The 14,610-nt window shown below is 36.1% G+C and overlaps 1 protein-coding gene across 1 annotated transcript in view; it reads right to left on the bottom strand.

The window, feature by feature from the left end:
- Window positions 1–14,379, bottom strand: part of CTTNBP2 (cortactin binding protein 2) — a 61,554-nt gene extending 47,175 nt beyond the window's left edge. The window contains 2 exon segments of the mRNA XM_009071821.1: window positions 92–316; window positions 14,280–14,379. Coding sequence (XP_009070069.1) covers window positions 92–316; window positions 14,280–14,342 — 288 coding nt within the window. The 5' untranslated portion in view covers window positions 14,343–14,379.
- Between the last annotated feature and the right edge of the window lie 231 nt (window positions 14,380–14,610).

Genomic DNA, 14,610 nt, shown 5'->3' with positions numbered 1-14,610 from the left:
TAATGATAATCAAGACAAAAATGCAAATTTAAAAAGTGGCATGAAAGGCCAAATCAGGAGAGGAGAAAGGAAAAAGTTGATAGCAGGATACCTTCTTTTGTCTGTTTTCAGCAGCAGCCAACTGAGCCGACATTCTTTCTTGCATTTTCCTGCAGTGAGCCATAACAGCTTCTAAAATGGACAGAGGGTTCATGCATATTGGCTTCTTTTCTTTATCACCAGCACCTGCCTCAAAGTCTCTCTGAAGAGCCAGAAATGGGTCACTCAGATTAAATCTTCCATATCGCTCCTGGATAAAAACCTCTTTGCGTCGAGCCTAATAAAAACAAAACAGAGAAAAAAACCTAAATGCATCCTTTGGAGTACATCCACACACAGAAGAGACTTAAACTACAGGGAAAGTGATATTACTCATTTTAGGTTTTAAAATATTTTCTTTAGGTATTCATTTACAATCTCGGAAAGAAAAATATGTCTCAAAACAATCAGGAAAAAAACCCCAGTGCAGAAAAACCCCATCAGAAAGAGGAATCCTCCAAAAAGAGATAAAGCTGTGATTTGGTTCAGATTCAGTTTTTAAGAATAAGAAGAAAAAATAAGAAGAGGAAGAAAGGAAGAATAAGCCAATTCTGATATGAACAAGAGGAGGAACAGGCCTAATGCTTACTAAATGGGTTAGCAGATCATTTGGAAAGCTTGAAGTTCAAATTGCAACATATGAAAAGTTCATAAAAGATAACACACATTTCACGGCATGAGCAAACAAAAATAACATAAGAACTATGTTAGAAAAACTCTCTGAAGACTTACTACAAGTAACATACCTTAGTGAATGCACTATCTTTTCCTATATAATGTCTACAAAATTCAAATATTATGGTAAATGAGAATTTGTCTGCAAAAGAAACAAGTGTGTCTACATATTCTGATGCTTAAAATACTCTAGTCTGGTTTTTTTTAGTGTGATAGTATAAATAGAACTTAAAATATTTATTAAAAATCCCAGGCCTTTGGAACAACTTAAGAAAAAGATTACAGAGTTCATTCAGATCTGAAGTCTAGTTTGGTTTATAAAGTCAGGTAACAACAGGTTGAAGAGACAAAAATAAACTGATAGAACAGGGCTACTTTTTACAAAGTGCCTTGCAAGTAACCCTTAATTGGTCTAACATTTTAAGCCCTTAATTTTTAACTGAATAAAATAAAACAGCTAGTTCCAAAGTTAATATTTCAAAGCTATATTTGTAACTCGCAGTTCTACATGATGAAGTTACAGGACAGTATGCAGCTTAGGAATTCAGCCTTCATGTAAAGGAAACTATTGAAACCAAAAACATAACCATAAATGGATTTAAAGGTTAAGCAGCCAAACATGATGACAAACCCAAGCAGGTTAAGAATTGAAATGAAAATGGAGGTACACTCCATATATAAATTATCAGCAATGTAAAAGCTACTTAGTTTATACCAAGAAAGTGAGAGATCAAAGTAAAGGAAAAAAACCACATGTAGCAACTGAGTTGTAAATAAAAAATAAAAAGAAGACTGCCAGAGCCCCCATCCTTAAATCTTGAGACCAACAACAAAAAGAGAAGCCAAGAAGATTAACTGATCTCAGAGGCAAAGGCAATCACTCATGACTTTAAGGAAACCCAGATAGCCAACCAGTGAAATAATGTGTATTTTCCAGTTTTTTCTGCCCTCTCGGCACATATTATCAGCAGGCAATAGGAATATGTTCTCTAATACACATAGAGATTAACAGAACAATCAAGGCAAAAAGACTCAGTGTGCACCAGCCAAAAGAGTCACAAGACTGGGATTTGGATTAATTAACTAAGGAAAAGATGAAATTATACAGTAGGGATGAGCTCCACCTGAATGAAAATCAAAATAAGAATTAAAGTGGCTACAGGAAAGTTAACGTTGTGGAAAAACCAATAGGTCTTAAACAGCACATGGTGTGAGATGACAGACTCCGTAGGGCTGAAGCCGTAACTGCATTCCCTCAGGCACGGGATAAAACGGACTGGCAACTCTCAAACCTTAGACAGCAAGCTCATCTGAGGATGCTTCCAATGCAAAAGGGAGCTAAATGTAAAATACCAAAACAAATGTTTCCATGTTTCCATACAAGGATTAAAAATAATTAATTAAATGATGGGCTGAAGGTGCATTATCTGAAAAGAAGGTACCAGAATAAAAGACAAAGCAGAAACTTGGTAGAATGGAAACAATGACTATTTCCCTAAACTTAGGCACAAAGTGGCAGAAAGACAATCTAGGCTTGAGATTTTTTACATGACTCCTCCAGTCTCTAAATAATACTTCTGTCCCTTTGCACTTCACTAGTGTATATCAGATGGGAGAAACAGAAATACTGAAATGATAACTTTTTTCTCTCTTATATTGTCTTTCAGCACTGAATTTCAAATCATAAGATTTAGTAGCAATATCACAATATCTGGTTTTCATGGCACTTGTCTGGGGAATGTACTGTCTATTATTGCACAGGTAATTACTTCTTTAAAATAGTCTGCATAATTTAATGGTTGTGTTAAACCATCATTAGCAGTGTCTCATATTAACTCCATTTGCACAGCAATATATACAGAAAATAATGTTCAAAATGTTGATTTGTGAATAACTAACTGAATTAATTTTCAAACAGAACATTTTCAAAAATAGACAAAACAGGCACCCATGATAGGAGGTCATAAGGACTGCTGCATTGTGGAAGGTGCTATGTGAATTTATAGAACCTCAGCTTTGGTTTCCTGCACATATCCATTTGCACAGCAATTAGCCTTTTAATGGGAGGACTGAGATTGGAAGTATTTAAAACTATTAAAAAATGTCCATAGGAAATGATACTTTTTGCAGCCTAAGTCAGTGGTACACAAAATTATGACTTAAGACTTGAGATACAGCCTCCAACAGGTAACTGCTAGTGAAGAGTGACAAACTGCTTCTTTTATCACTCTCTCAGGGAGCCTATCTCCTAAAGCAAGACACCTTCATCCCTACATCAACTTTTTTCAAGTTAACTCAAGCTGTCTGCAATCTCCCTTGTGGAAACTTCCATCTCTTAAGCTGACCTTTTGCAGTCACTGACCCCATTTATCTACCAGCAGAAGAAGAATGGCAGTGGGGTGTGCAGGGAGAGGAACAAAAGGCATGGAGACATCTGGATGATGGCCTGTGTGAAAAGCTGCAACTCCAGTAGAAGAACTGGTCTGCAATCATTGGTTTCTTGCATTCCACTTCAGAAGAAAAAAAAAAAAAAAAATCAATCTATTATGAGTGGCTAAATTGATAACTATGAAGTCTAATTAGATTTTTTTACACTGTTATTGAAACAAAAATGTAAGGGGGCAGGGAGGCCTTCAAACAGTATCCATCTTACTGTGGACTTGGAGCTAAAAGTATTAAAAAAGCTAGGAAAAACAAATATGATTAATTAATATATATAAGAAATATGTCCAATAAGAAAAAATTAATCTTCTATTATTCATTTAATTTCCTTAATAATTTATGTTGATATGAGTTGCACACATTTTCTGAAATGAGTTTTCATAATCAGTTTACATAATCAGCCAGAATATATATAAGCAACAGTGCTTTTAAGGTTAATCCTGCATTTTCCCCCAAATGTATCTCAGAGTTTCCTCTTCATTTATCTGCCAAGTGAAGAGTTCAGCAAGTCCAAGTCTTCCATGCAGCAACTGATGATAAACATCAAAAATAGGACTGCATGTCCTACACTGCAGTGGAACAATGGAACTGAATTAAAGCCACCCCAGAACCCCTAAACAAAATTTCCTTCCTTTCAAGAGCGTTTGTTCCTCTGATTAATTTCCTTTTCCACATACACTCTAATTGTTTCCACAGATGTTGACGGGTTCATATGAATATTTTCTCTTGACATATGAATTAGGGAGTGATAAAAAGTTTTCTAAAACTAACCAGCACAGAAGAGGAGACAGTAAAACCTTATTTTATGTGTTATGTTAAAGATGAGGGTGAGCCCTTCATTCTAAATAAAACTGAAAGGGTAATAGATTTTTTCTAAAAGAGGAAGGTGGCTGAAAGAGAATGTGTTTATAAATCTTTAGTGGTATTATAGAGTTCCTTGAAGTGATTTGCTAGAGCTATTCATTTAAGCAAATGAGAATTATCGATGAATATATACTCATAATAAAAGCAGTACTTTCAGATACACCTGCAAAATACCAGGCTGGAGGATATGATGCCTTACTAGGCTTAATTAATAAAGACTCTTCAAAGAATGTGAGCAATGTTGTTACACAATGGGGCTTGGGGGCTTTTTTGGCTATTTTAGTTGTCTTTTTTTTTGGATGCAGATGTAATTGAGTGTTTTTAAAGTATCATATGAGATGCTACCTCCACATAAAATTTTATAGGAAAACCTAAAAACGGAAAGGCAAACATCCATGATTGCTGAAGAAATGGTATCTTGCAGCATGATTTCTGTCAATGAAGACGTGATGCTCAAGTTCTCCTTACAATATTAACAGTAGTCTAATTCCTTTCTTCAGCACAGTGACAGTGCATAACTATGCAAAGTCTACAAGTGAGCCAGATTTTAAAGAGTGCCATATTATCGGAAAAATATTTGACCACTATGTTCAGAGTGTCTGTTTCCATGTTAAGTGTCAAGTATCATAAGACAAAAACTTGGGTGTACATTTTAAGGATTGAAAAAGTGGAAATTCTCTGCAGAAGATTGATTTCAGGCTGCTAGTTCTAAAGGAGTGAAAATAGTAGAAGAATTGAGAAATAGGATACAATTGGTACAATCAGAAAGTTAAACAAAACCAATATACAGGCCAACTATGCTCTGACACACCTATGTAATTGTTTCGTACTATAAAAAATGCTCTTTACAGATGACCAAGCAGGATCATGAAAGCATTCAAGTCTTTTGGTGGAGGTACTAATAAGAAAAGAGAATATACCCAGTTTGTAATTCTTACTATAAGACACACATACTCATAAAAATCATTCAAAACTATCTTGGATCAGTGTTTCATAACAGCCAGAAGCCATGCAAATATGAAATTTGTTACAGTACAGTAGCCTGCATGATATTGAAACAGTTTTTCTAGAAAAGGCATCCCAAGCACGAAACTAAGAGTAATGTGCAAAAGCTCCATTATTCTCTCATTCACAACAACCCACTGAATGTTTTCAAAACTCTGTAGTTCACAAAGCATCCCTTTCCCCAAGAATCACACAGCTTTAAATCCAAGCTTTTAAAGAGCACTTTTCAAGGTAGAAAGAAAACTCTGAATAAAAGTCTGTATATTGTTTTACGAGGCTATCCACAGCAGCTTCCATTTAAGATCATGTTAAAGCATAAAATATATTGCCCAGCAGCTGATGAAAATAACAAACCAGATTTTCTGTATTCCATGCAAGTGTACAAATATTAAAGTTGTTTACAGAAAGCTGCACAATTGCCTTTTCTCTGCACTAAAACGCATACTTGAGAAAAGTATAACATGCCAAACAATTAATTAAAATTTCTCTGTGTACTGTTGTCTCTGTGTAACTAACACTTAAACAATCCTGGCATACAATATAAAAGAAAGCACTGAAGAGTAATTATACAACCAAGGTGATCAAGTCTGAATTTTTTTAGGGGTCTGACTCCATAAAAAGAGAGTATTACTCAATAGCACTGGATTATTATTACCCCAATACTTCTAAGTAGCACAACTTCCTTCCCTTTCTCCCTGTTATTTGACTAAAACCTCCAAGAAAGGAAGAGGTATAGACAGGAAAGACAGACATATGCTTCCAGATCTTCACTGTCAATTTTCTCCCTTAGAGTATTGAAAACTCACTACTTTGAGGTTCAGACTTTGAAATGAAAAGGCTGTATTACAAAGCTAAGATCAGTTACTAACAGATCAGTCCCAACAAGAAAAAAACAGTGCAGTGAATCTAAAATATTCTTTGCTTCACATAGATGTAAAAGGTGAAATTCAGGCCTTGTACTAAGTTTCTAAATGAGGAAGAAGAAAAAGCTCAAGTTGTGGAACAACATGTGTTTTTGATTGAGAAGAGTCATCTACATGCTCTATATAAAGATTACATTAGACCTATTTTATGACAGCTTTGTTGTCTGATGCTTAAACATTTGAAAATTATAGGCCAATATTTTGTCAGGAAGTATCACTGCTTGATGCTCTGATTATCTAACCGCCCAGACATTTATTTCTGAAAATAATACAGATTTTCAGGCTGATAATGAATCTCAACTGATAGAAGAGACTTGAGCTCTCTGGTTACTTTAAATAACCATTTGTCATCTAGAATTTTTTTGCATGTTCAAATTTATAGTTCAAATTCATGCAAATCAATTCATAGTTCTTTGCACAGAAATCTGTCAGCCATTCTTCTGAAGTACTTAAATCTGACTTCATCTCTAACCAAAAAAGAGCACTTTAACCTCCATGCTTAGCAGTTAAAATGCTTCTTCAGCTCAGTAAAAAAAATACCAATGGCATAACAGTAAAACTAACTAAATCCATCTGTTTCTTTTTAGTTTAGAGCATTTAGGTGTCCATATTTTCAAGCTATCTATATCTCAGTTAAAACACTATCCCATATTGCATGCCAATTACATGATTACCAAGCTTTAATTATTTTAATGAAAAAGTAAAGAAATTACGAGTTTACAATTAAATCATTAGGCACAGTCAACAAAGGTTCACAAAGGGAAAGGGCTGTTTAACTAATTCCACCTCCTTCTATTATCCGGCCACCCACCCAGCAGATGAAGGTGGTGGATGTAGTTTTTTGGGATTTTACTAAGTCTTTCAATCCTGTCCCTCACAGCATCCTTCTGGACAAGTTCTCCAGCTGTGGGATAAGCAGTTTCACAGTGCACTGAAGAAATGGCTGAAGGATTGTAGTGAAGGGGGCTAGATTTGGCTGGTGTGCAGTCACCAGCATCAAACTGGAGAGCAGCAGGTCTGAAGACCTGCCCACCAGTCAGAACAACACCTAAACTGAGCAGGAGGGAGAAAGGCATGGGAACACATGCACCCAAGCATAACAAAAGTAATTGCTGCTGTGTGAGTATTATCACAGGTGTTGAAAAGGACCTCAATTAAATCTCATCTTATTTTTTACAAATTACTATCATAATTTATTTGAAAGAGCCAAGATAGATTTTTTTGTTCAGCAACACTAGCATGAAAAGATACACAAACCAAGGAAAGAAGCATTATACATTCAGTTGCACATTAGTGTTGCTATCAGCAAAATTAACTGTACCATTTATTTGCATAGAGGAAATATCCTGCATATGTTCCCTTATCTAAAAAATGGAAAATTTTAGCTAGCATAATAATACAGATAGGATGACCCAGTTACATTTCACATTGTCAGCAATGTGAGCAATGATGGCAAACAGAGACAACATTTTAATAAATCTCTCTAACAATGAAGTCACAGCTGTATAATTCATAAAGACCATAAAAATGGAGAAACAGTTACTTCAATATCATAGAATTTTTGTTATTATTTTTACAAATAGTGTGTGTCTATCTCTACTCACTAGTTTATGTTGGATTATGCAGAAAGATCAAACAAGGGTAAGAGGAAGCAAGTGGGAAAGGCAGAGCAATTATCCAAATAAGAAATCAGCAGAATACTTTCAGCTAGATTACTAGGTACATGCATGCCAACAACAAAGATATTCAGATCTTATTTGAAAAACAAAAAGAGACTATGATCTGTTACACAGTCACTGTTGAAAAGAACAGAATGAAAAGGATGTTTTCACTGCAAGGCTATAGCATTTTCATACAAGAAAACAATCTCATAGTTTCATACTTGTAGTCTCCAGTTTCAGGAGAGCCTGGAATAAGGGTATTTACCTGAGTAATGAAGCTTAAGCTTAGCGAGACAGCATAGATACAGCACTGATTTAATAAGGTTTATCAAAAGGTTTGCTTTGTTCGGCGTGTTATGTCTCATTTTGGCAAATAGCAAATAACTGCCACAAGAAGTATTGTAACATGACTGAAAACTTCTTTTCTCAGCAGCTTCCCAAAGAGACCTTTATATATGTCAAAATACCATAATTGCTCAGATCACCAAAGTTAACCAGTCCAGTGACTGCTGCTGCTATAACCCAAACACATTCTGGAAAAGGTGAGACTTACAAAAATGACAATGCAAATGAGGCATTATCTGACTTCAATTTCATGTTCACTTCTGTCCCCAAGGCCAATAACTGCCATCATACCATCACAGAATCAGTTAGGTTGGAAGGGACCACAACAGACCATCTGGTGCAACCTCCCTACTCAAGCAGGGCCACCCTAGACCACATGGTTCAGGATTGCATCCAGATGGTTCTTGAATACCTCCAGTGAGGGATAATCCATGACCTCTCTGGGCAATCTGTTCCAGTGCTCAGTGGCTCACACAGTAAAGTACTTCCTTGTATTCAGGTGGAACTTCCCGTGCAGCAGTTTTTGCTCATTACCTCTTATTCTATTAGTTTCCACAACTGAGCAGAGTTTGGCTCCATCCTCTTGGCACTTCCCATTCATGTACTTGATATGTTAGTGAGGTCACCTCTCAATTGTCTCTTCTTGAGACTGAACAGGCCCAATTCCCTCAACTTTTCCTCATAAGTGAGGTGCTCCAGTCCCTTAATCATCTTCGTTGCCCTCTGCTGGATCCGCTTCAGGAGCTCCATGTCCCTCTTGTCCTGAGGAGCCCAGAACTGAACACAAGGCTCCATGTGTGGCCTCACAGGGGCTGAATAGAGAGGCAGGATCACCTCTCTCAACCTGCTGGCAATACTCTTCCTAATGCATCCGACATCCCTTCTTAACCACAATGGCACACCGTTGACTTATGGACAGATTGTTGTCCACCAGAACCCTGAGGTCCTTCTCCACAGAGCTGCTCTCCAGCAGGTTAGTGCCCAACCTGTACTGGTGCTTGAGGTTATTCCTCCCCCAGGTGCAGGACCCTGCACTTGCCCTTGTTGAACTTCAGTTCGTTATGCTCTGTCCATCTCTCCAACCTGTCGAGGCTCCTCTGAAGGGCAGCACAACCCTCTGAGGTATCAGCAACTGCTCCCAGTTTTGTATCAGCAGTGAGCTTGCTGAGAAGGCAACTCTGTCCCCTCATCCAAGTCACTGATGAATAAGTTGAACAAAACTGGACATAGTAAGGAACCCTGGGGGACACCCCTAGTGACAGGCCTCCAACTAGACTCTGTGCCGCAGAGTCTCTGTTGTATTGTCTACAACAATAACCTTCTGTTACACACAGTTTAACATCTTCTGCTCCTCCTTCTACCTAATTACCATTTTTCAAAGACACCTGCTACAAAACAGGCTGCCTTACTGGCTGCCAGAAACCTCTAAAGCTGCCTTCTGTCTGCTTTTAGCTCCATTCTGTGGTATGAGAACACCATGGGATTCATAACTATAGGACAAGTTCAGATTTGCATTTTAAATTCACAACTTAGCACAACTACTGCAGGTAAGTTCTTATTAATTTATAGGTGGTGTAGCTCCCTTTGACAGATTTCACTTAATATCCATGTAATTTTTCTACCTATCAGTCAATGTGAGAACAACTAAACAATAAGGATTTATTCCCTTTTTCCTGATAGCACCCAGATTTCTACCCTTATAACCCCAAAATTCTTTCTAAAAGTACTAAGCCTGACAGTAAAATTCTTGCTGACTTTGTGCAGTCGTATAGGGTAAAAATTCCATTCATATACAACTGACAATTATTGTGTTGGTAATAATTCTTGTTTTAACATCAAGCTTACAGAGTACAAGCAAAACCAAGTATCACCCCATGACAAGATGTATAAGACAACAAATAACATTAAAAGGACGTGGAAACTCTAACCGCTAAATCCATTTTTTTTAAAACTAAAATCTCAGCAGACAGTAGGCAAAAGTCTGTCTTGGCCAAGTGAAGGAAGCCCTTTTGCTAGCTAGAACTCACTGGGAAGCAGACAGGTCAAAGCATACAAGTATAGGTTGCAAGTATCTATAGCTCTCTCCTTCCAAATACTTTTTTTCAAGGAACAGCTAATTCATTACCAAAAATGCAGAGCTGGGCATGAAAGGCGCCACATTTTGCACAGAAATTCCAATATCATTCTCAGTTACTCACCAAAAAAATCTAACATAGCTACACAGTATACTGTTACAATAAACCATGATACACTCAGGCTGTCTTTTAAAATATTGTTTGATCTTCGCATACACTGACAGAACTGCAAAAGCGGTAGAGAATATGTTATCATCAAAACAGTTCATGTTTTCAATGAGATTGAATTAAACTATACTGTTAGTGTTTAATCATTGTTTGCCAAAATTGAAATACAAGTTTACTAATAATAGCCTTTCACAATGCACAGCTCAGGACCTGAAAGCAAACCAGCTTGAGCAGAAAATGCATTCTGCCCCTTGGGGAGAAAAAGACTCCAGAAGCGCATTTTACAATGACCCATCTGGCAGTTTCACAAGTAAGGTCCATCTGTCTTATATTCAAGAATGATCATGATGTTGGAAAGCATTGGAGAATTTCTGGGTTTAGAAAGTGAACATGGGGATATAAAGTTTAGGGGTTTTTTTAATCTAGACCAAATCTTGACCCATATTTCCTATTATATTTACTTTACAACCCTGGTAAAGGGCATTTCTAAGTATAGAGTGACCACATCAACATTAGCAGATAGTGCAGCAAAACAGCAAGTCTGCAGAGCCACACAATCAGCCCTGGGAATGTGCCTGTGGTCCTGCCTTTAGGAAGAAGACGTTATTTAGGGCTAACTCAGCTCTTGGTACAACTTAAACAATCTGAAAGGGGTCTGTGAGGCAAAGCAAAGCAAAGTTGGCTAGGGATAACAGGGAAGGTTTCTTCAAAAGCTCTTGGTTGGAATGCTAAGGTAGGTTCAGTCAAGCAGTTCATTCACATGTATTATACAGACATGTAAGAAATGGCCTTTATCATAATGACCCTAATTTCTTATAAGCTACCCATATCACTAGAATTTTCTCATAGAATGTACAAACACCAAAACATATTTTTGTTTTAAATTGCAATACTTTCAAAACAACATTCAATTTGATTATATATACTTCTAGAAAAAAGTAGAACATAGTTTTGAAGTAATGTTGGATGATACCATTATAGCCTTGGACATGAAGTGTCTTTTCATTGCAGCTAGTTATTTAGAAAATTTCTGAAACAATCGGATCATTCCAAAACATGTGATCCTTCTAAAAAGAATTAAAACCTCTTGTGAAGACTTGCTTTAAACTACTGAATTTCTCATACAATTGAATACTGATGTCCCAGTAGTTCTAAAATGATTAACAAAAGAGTTGGAACCTCAAAACTGGCATTCAACATACTATGCATTTCTATTTCAAAGAAACATTGTGAAAAGCTACACAGTAATCACTATACTCTCTTAGAAGCTGTTTATCCTTATTTTTAAATCTTGCATTTTTAAACTGCAAGTTTTCTAAGTAAAGCTAATAGAATGGGCTATGAAACTTAAAACTGGCTATGATGCATTGTTACAGAATGTATTAATTTCTGTCTTTTGGTCTACCTATTTCATTATATTAATATTTGTACCCTCATTACAAAATTCAAGCACTGCTCTTCAAGGACTCACATTCCTTGCTACAGGAAGTCAGAAATTATCTTATATGGATTTTCTATTTGGACATAATATAGAAAGTATAATTTATTTCCAGTTATATTGATTAACCTGCAGTCCTGTCAAAATGCTTAGATTCAGGGAGGTAAAATTCAGCCGAAACTAACTCCCACAGCAGAAATTTTTTCCTTCTTATATTTTTTAAAATTGAGATAGTATAACTTAAAATCTCTGAGCTCTGCCTTCTACAGTTCCTATACAGTGCTCAATAAAAGACAGCACAAATCTCTGCCTTTCCTTCAACTATGGCCCTAACAACAGTATGAATCTTCTTACCTAGCTGCCAGGTTCTATGGTACTATTTCTGAAATGCTTAGCATTTTGTCAGATTTTTGCAGAACTGGGAAAAAGGTTCAACAGATGTTGGTACAGACACACACATAGAAAATAAGCTGTTGTGCTGTGTTTCCAGTAAAAATTAAATATAGTGGGGTTTTTCAACACTGAAGAAACACAACCAAATTCACCTTGCTATTCACATATTGTTCCCCTGACTTGACCATGACATACACAGAATTTGTTGATGTTGATTTTTTGTGACACAAATCAAAGTACCAAATCTAACACAATTCCAATGGAATACTCTTATTCACTTATATTTGGCCATCTAGCTGCTTCTTTTGTGCTCTGCTTGGAGATTCCAGCAGACTTGTGTTTTCCCACCTAAGAAGCCAGAAGTTCCAAAAGTATCATACTATAACATATCAACCTACAGTTCTTCAGCAGGTATAACTTTTAAGTTTTCCAGCACTAGTGCAGCTAACCAGGCAAGCTGCCAGGAAGATTTGAGTTACATGTGGACTTTGTTTAGAGGAACTGGAACTTGAGATGCAGAAGGAAAAAAACCCCAAACAACCAAACAAACCACACCTAACAAAACCCCCTAAACAAATAGACCCCAAACCCTCAATTTTCAACATTTATATACCCTATGTGAAATTGAGCTATTTTTTATATTGACCTACATTAACCATCAAAAATCACTGTGTGCATACTACTCATTTCAGCAGATGCATGGGAATCTGATATAAACTTTTTCTCTCCTGAGACTGCACTACCATGAATGTCTAATGTTTACTATATTTTAATTTTTTTCCCTTTTTACAATTTTTTTCTCAATTTCAATATATCCATTCTTTGGTATGTAGTGTATTAGTTTGTTCATGAATATGCAGGAGAAAATTGTCTGAGTATTCTATTTGCATTCTTTCAAAGTTAGAAGAGTCAAAAAATTAGATTCCGGATGTGATGTGCACATTGTTTCCACTTTTACAAAGCATTAACTGGCAGGAAGGGAAAAGAGAAAGTCCTAGTCCAGGCAAATGAGATGTGAAATTGTAAAACAGCTAGATGAAAAGGCAGTACATTTCAACACATGCACATACCTGAAGGCCAAACACCAAATAACTTCAAAGTGCAGTAATCCCCCAAAAAATTGTCATTACAAAATGAAAAATGAATTTTATAACATAGTCTTATACCTATAAAATCTGTAGTTATTAATGCAAGTACGTCAATGACAGCTACTTTAAAGCTCCATTTGCAACAAGTGATCTGAAACCATCACAAAGCAACTTAAAACTGAATAAAAATGCATTTACAATTGTTGCTGTGACATTACAATTGGCAAATGTTCCCACACTACTTGATAATCATTACACATACTACTAACAGCCAGTATTAGATACATTTAACTACACTGAAGCACACTGAAGGGAACAATTTCCCTCTATCCAAGTATGAAGTTATAAATATTTTTGAATGATGTAAGACTGTTTTTTCTCCTAAACCTGTAGTCTCTTTGGTAGCTCTGTTAAATTTTATAGTGTTCCAGATCAATTTAATCAAGTTAATACCGTAATAAAAAAATACCCTATTTTGATTAAAATACAGTTTTGTTTAGGTTTCTCAACTTTCTAAATTGCCTTTCAGACTGCAACCTTCTGAAGCAGAAAAGTAACCTTCACATGTACCTAACACAGTAAAAACCTTAGCAAACACTTGCAAGTCCTGCTAAGAGTATATACCCCCTATTTCACCTTTTATTAGAAAAAAAGGTAAACCAAGAAAAAAACCCAAACACCACAAAAACTTTTCCCTAAATGGATATGGCCATCTGATTTTTGTCTCTCCTTCCACCTCATAGAAAATGAAAGCACTGAATAGTGTAGAAGATCAAATAGAACAAATTACAAATGGACTGAATTTTCCTTCGAAGTTATTCCTTCTTTTCACAAATAACACACTATAGAACATAAAAGAATTTAAAGAGGAAGTAATTTTGCAGGGTTGCATGTATTTCTTTGAAATGTTGTTGGCATTTAATACCAAAATTACATAGAATTACTGAATGACCACAATTAAACAAGAACATATTTTGTGATTAGTGAGATTCAGTCAACATAAAATTTTAAAAATCACAATTTACTCTTCCACGAATAATATTCTATGCACAGTAAAAAGGAAGTGATAAAACAGAATTAAAAATGAAAGACAAAAAGCAAATCACAACAACCCAGTAACTTACCCGCAAGGCTTCAATCACAAGGTCTCGTGCTTCTAGTTCTCCTTCCATTATACTCAAAAGCATTCGCAATTCTGGCTTGCTCAGGTTATCCACATCAAACTCACTTGCCTGTAAGAAACAAAACACTGATGAACACACTGACTAAAACAGTTACTGTAGATTTGAAACACAGATGTATCAGCATCCAACCAAAGCTGTCAAAGTTGAGGTGTCTTTATGTGTAGTACATAAAGTCAAAATGAATAGCAAACAGTATGACTCCTTTTACTTAAAGTGAATAAATTAAAAGCCCTCACATATGACTCCATTTCAAATCCTGTACTGCTGCAAG

The sequence above is a fragment of the Acanthisitta chloris genome, unplaced genomic scaffold (assembly GCF_000695815.1).
Source record: "Acanthisitta chloris isolate BGI_N310 unplaced genomic scaffold, ASM69581v1 scaffold10470, whole genome shotgun sequence".
Taxonomy (NCBI): Eukaryota; Metazoa; Chordata; class Aves; order Passeriformes; family Acanthisittidae; genus Acanthisitta; species Acanthisitta chloris.
This window is presented reverse-complemented; position numbering and strand designations above follow the sequence as displayed.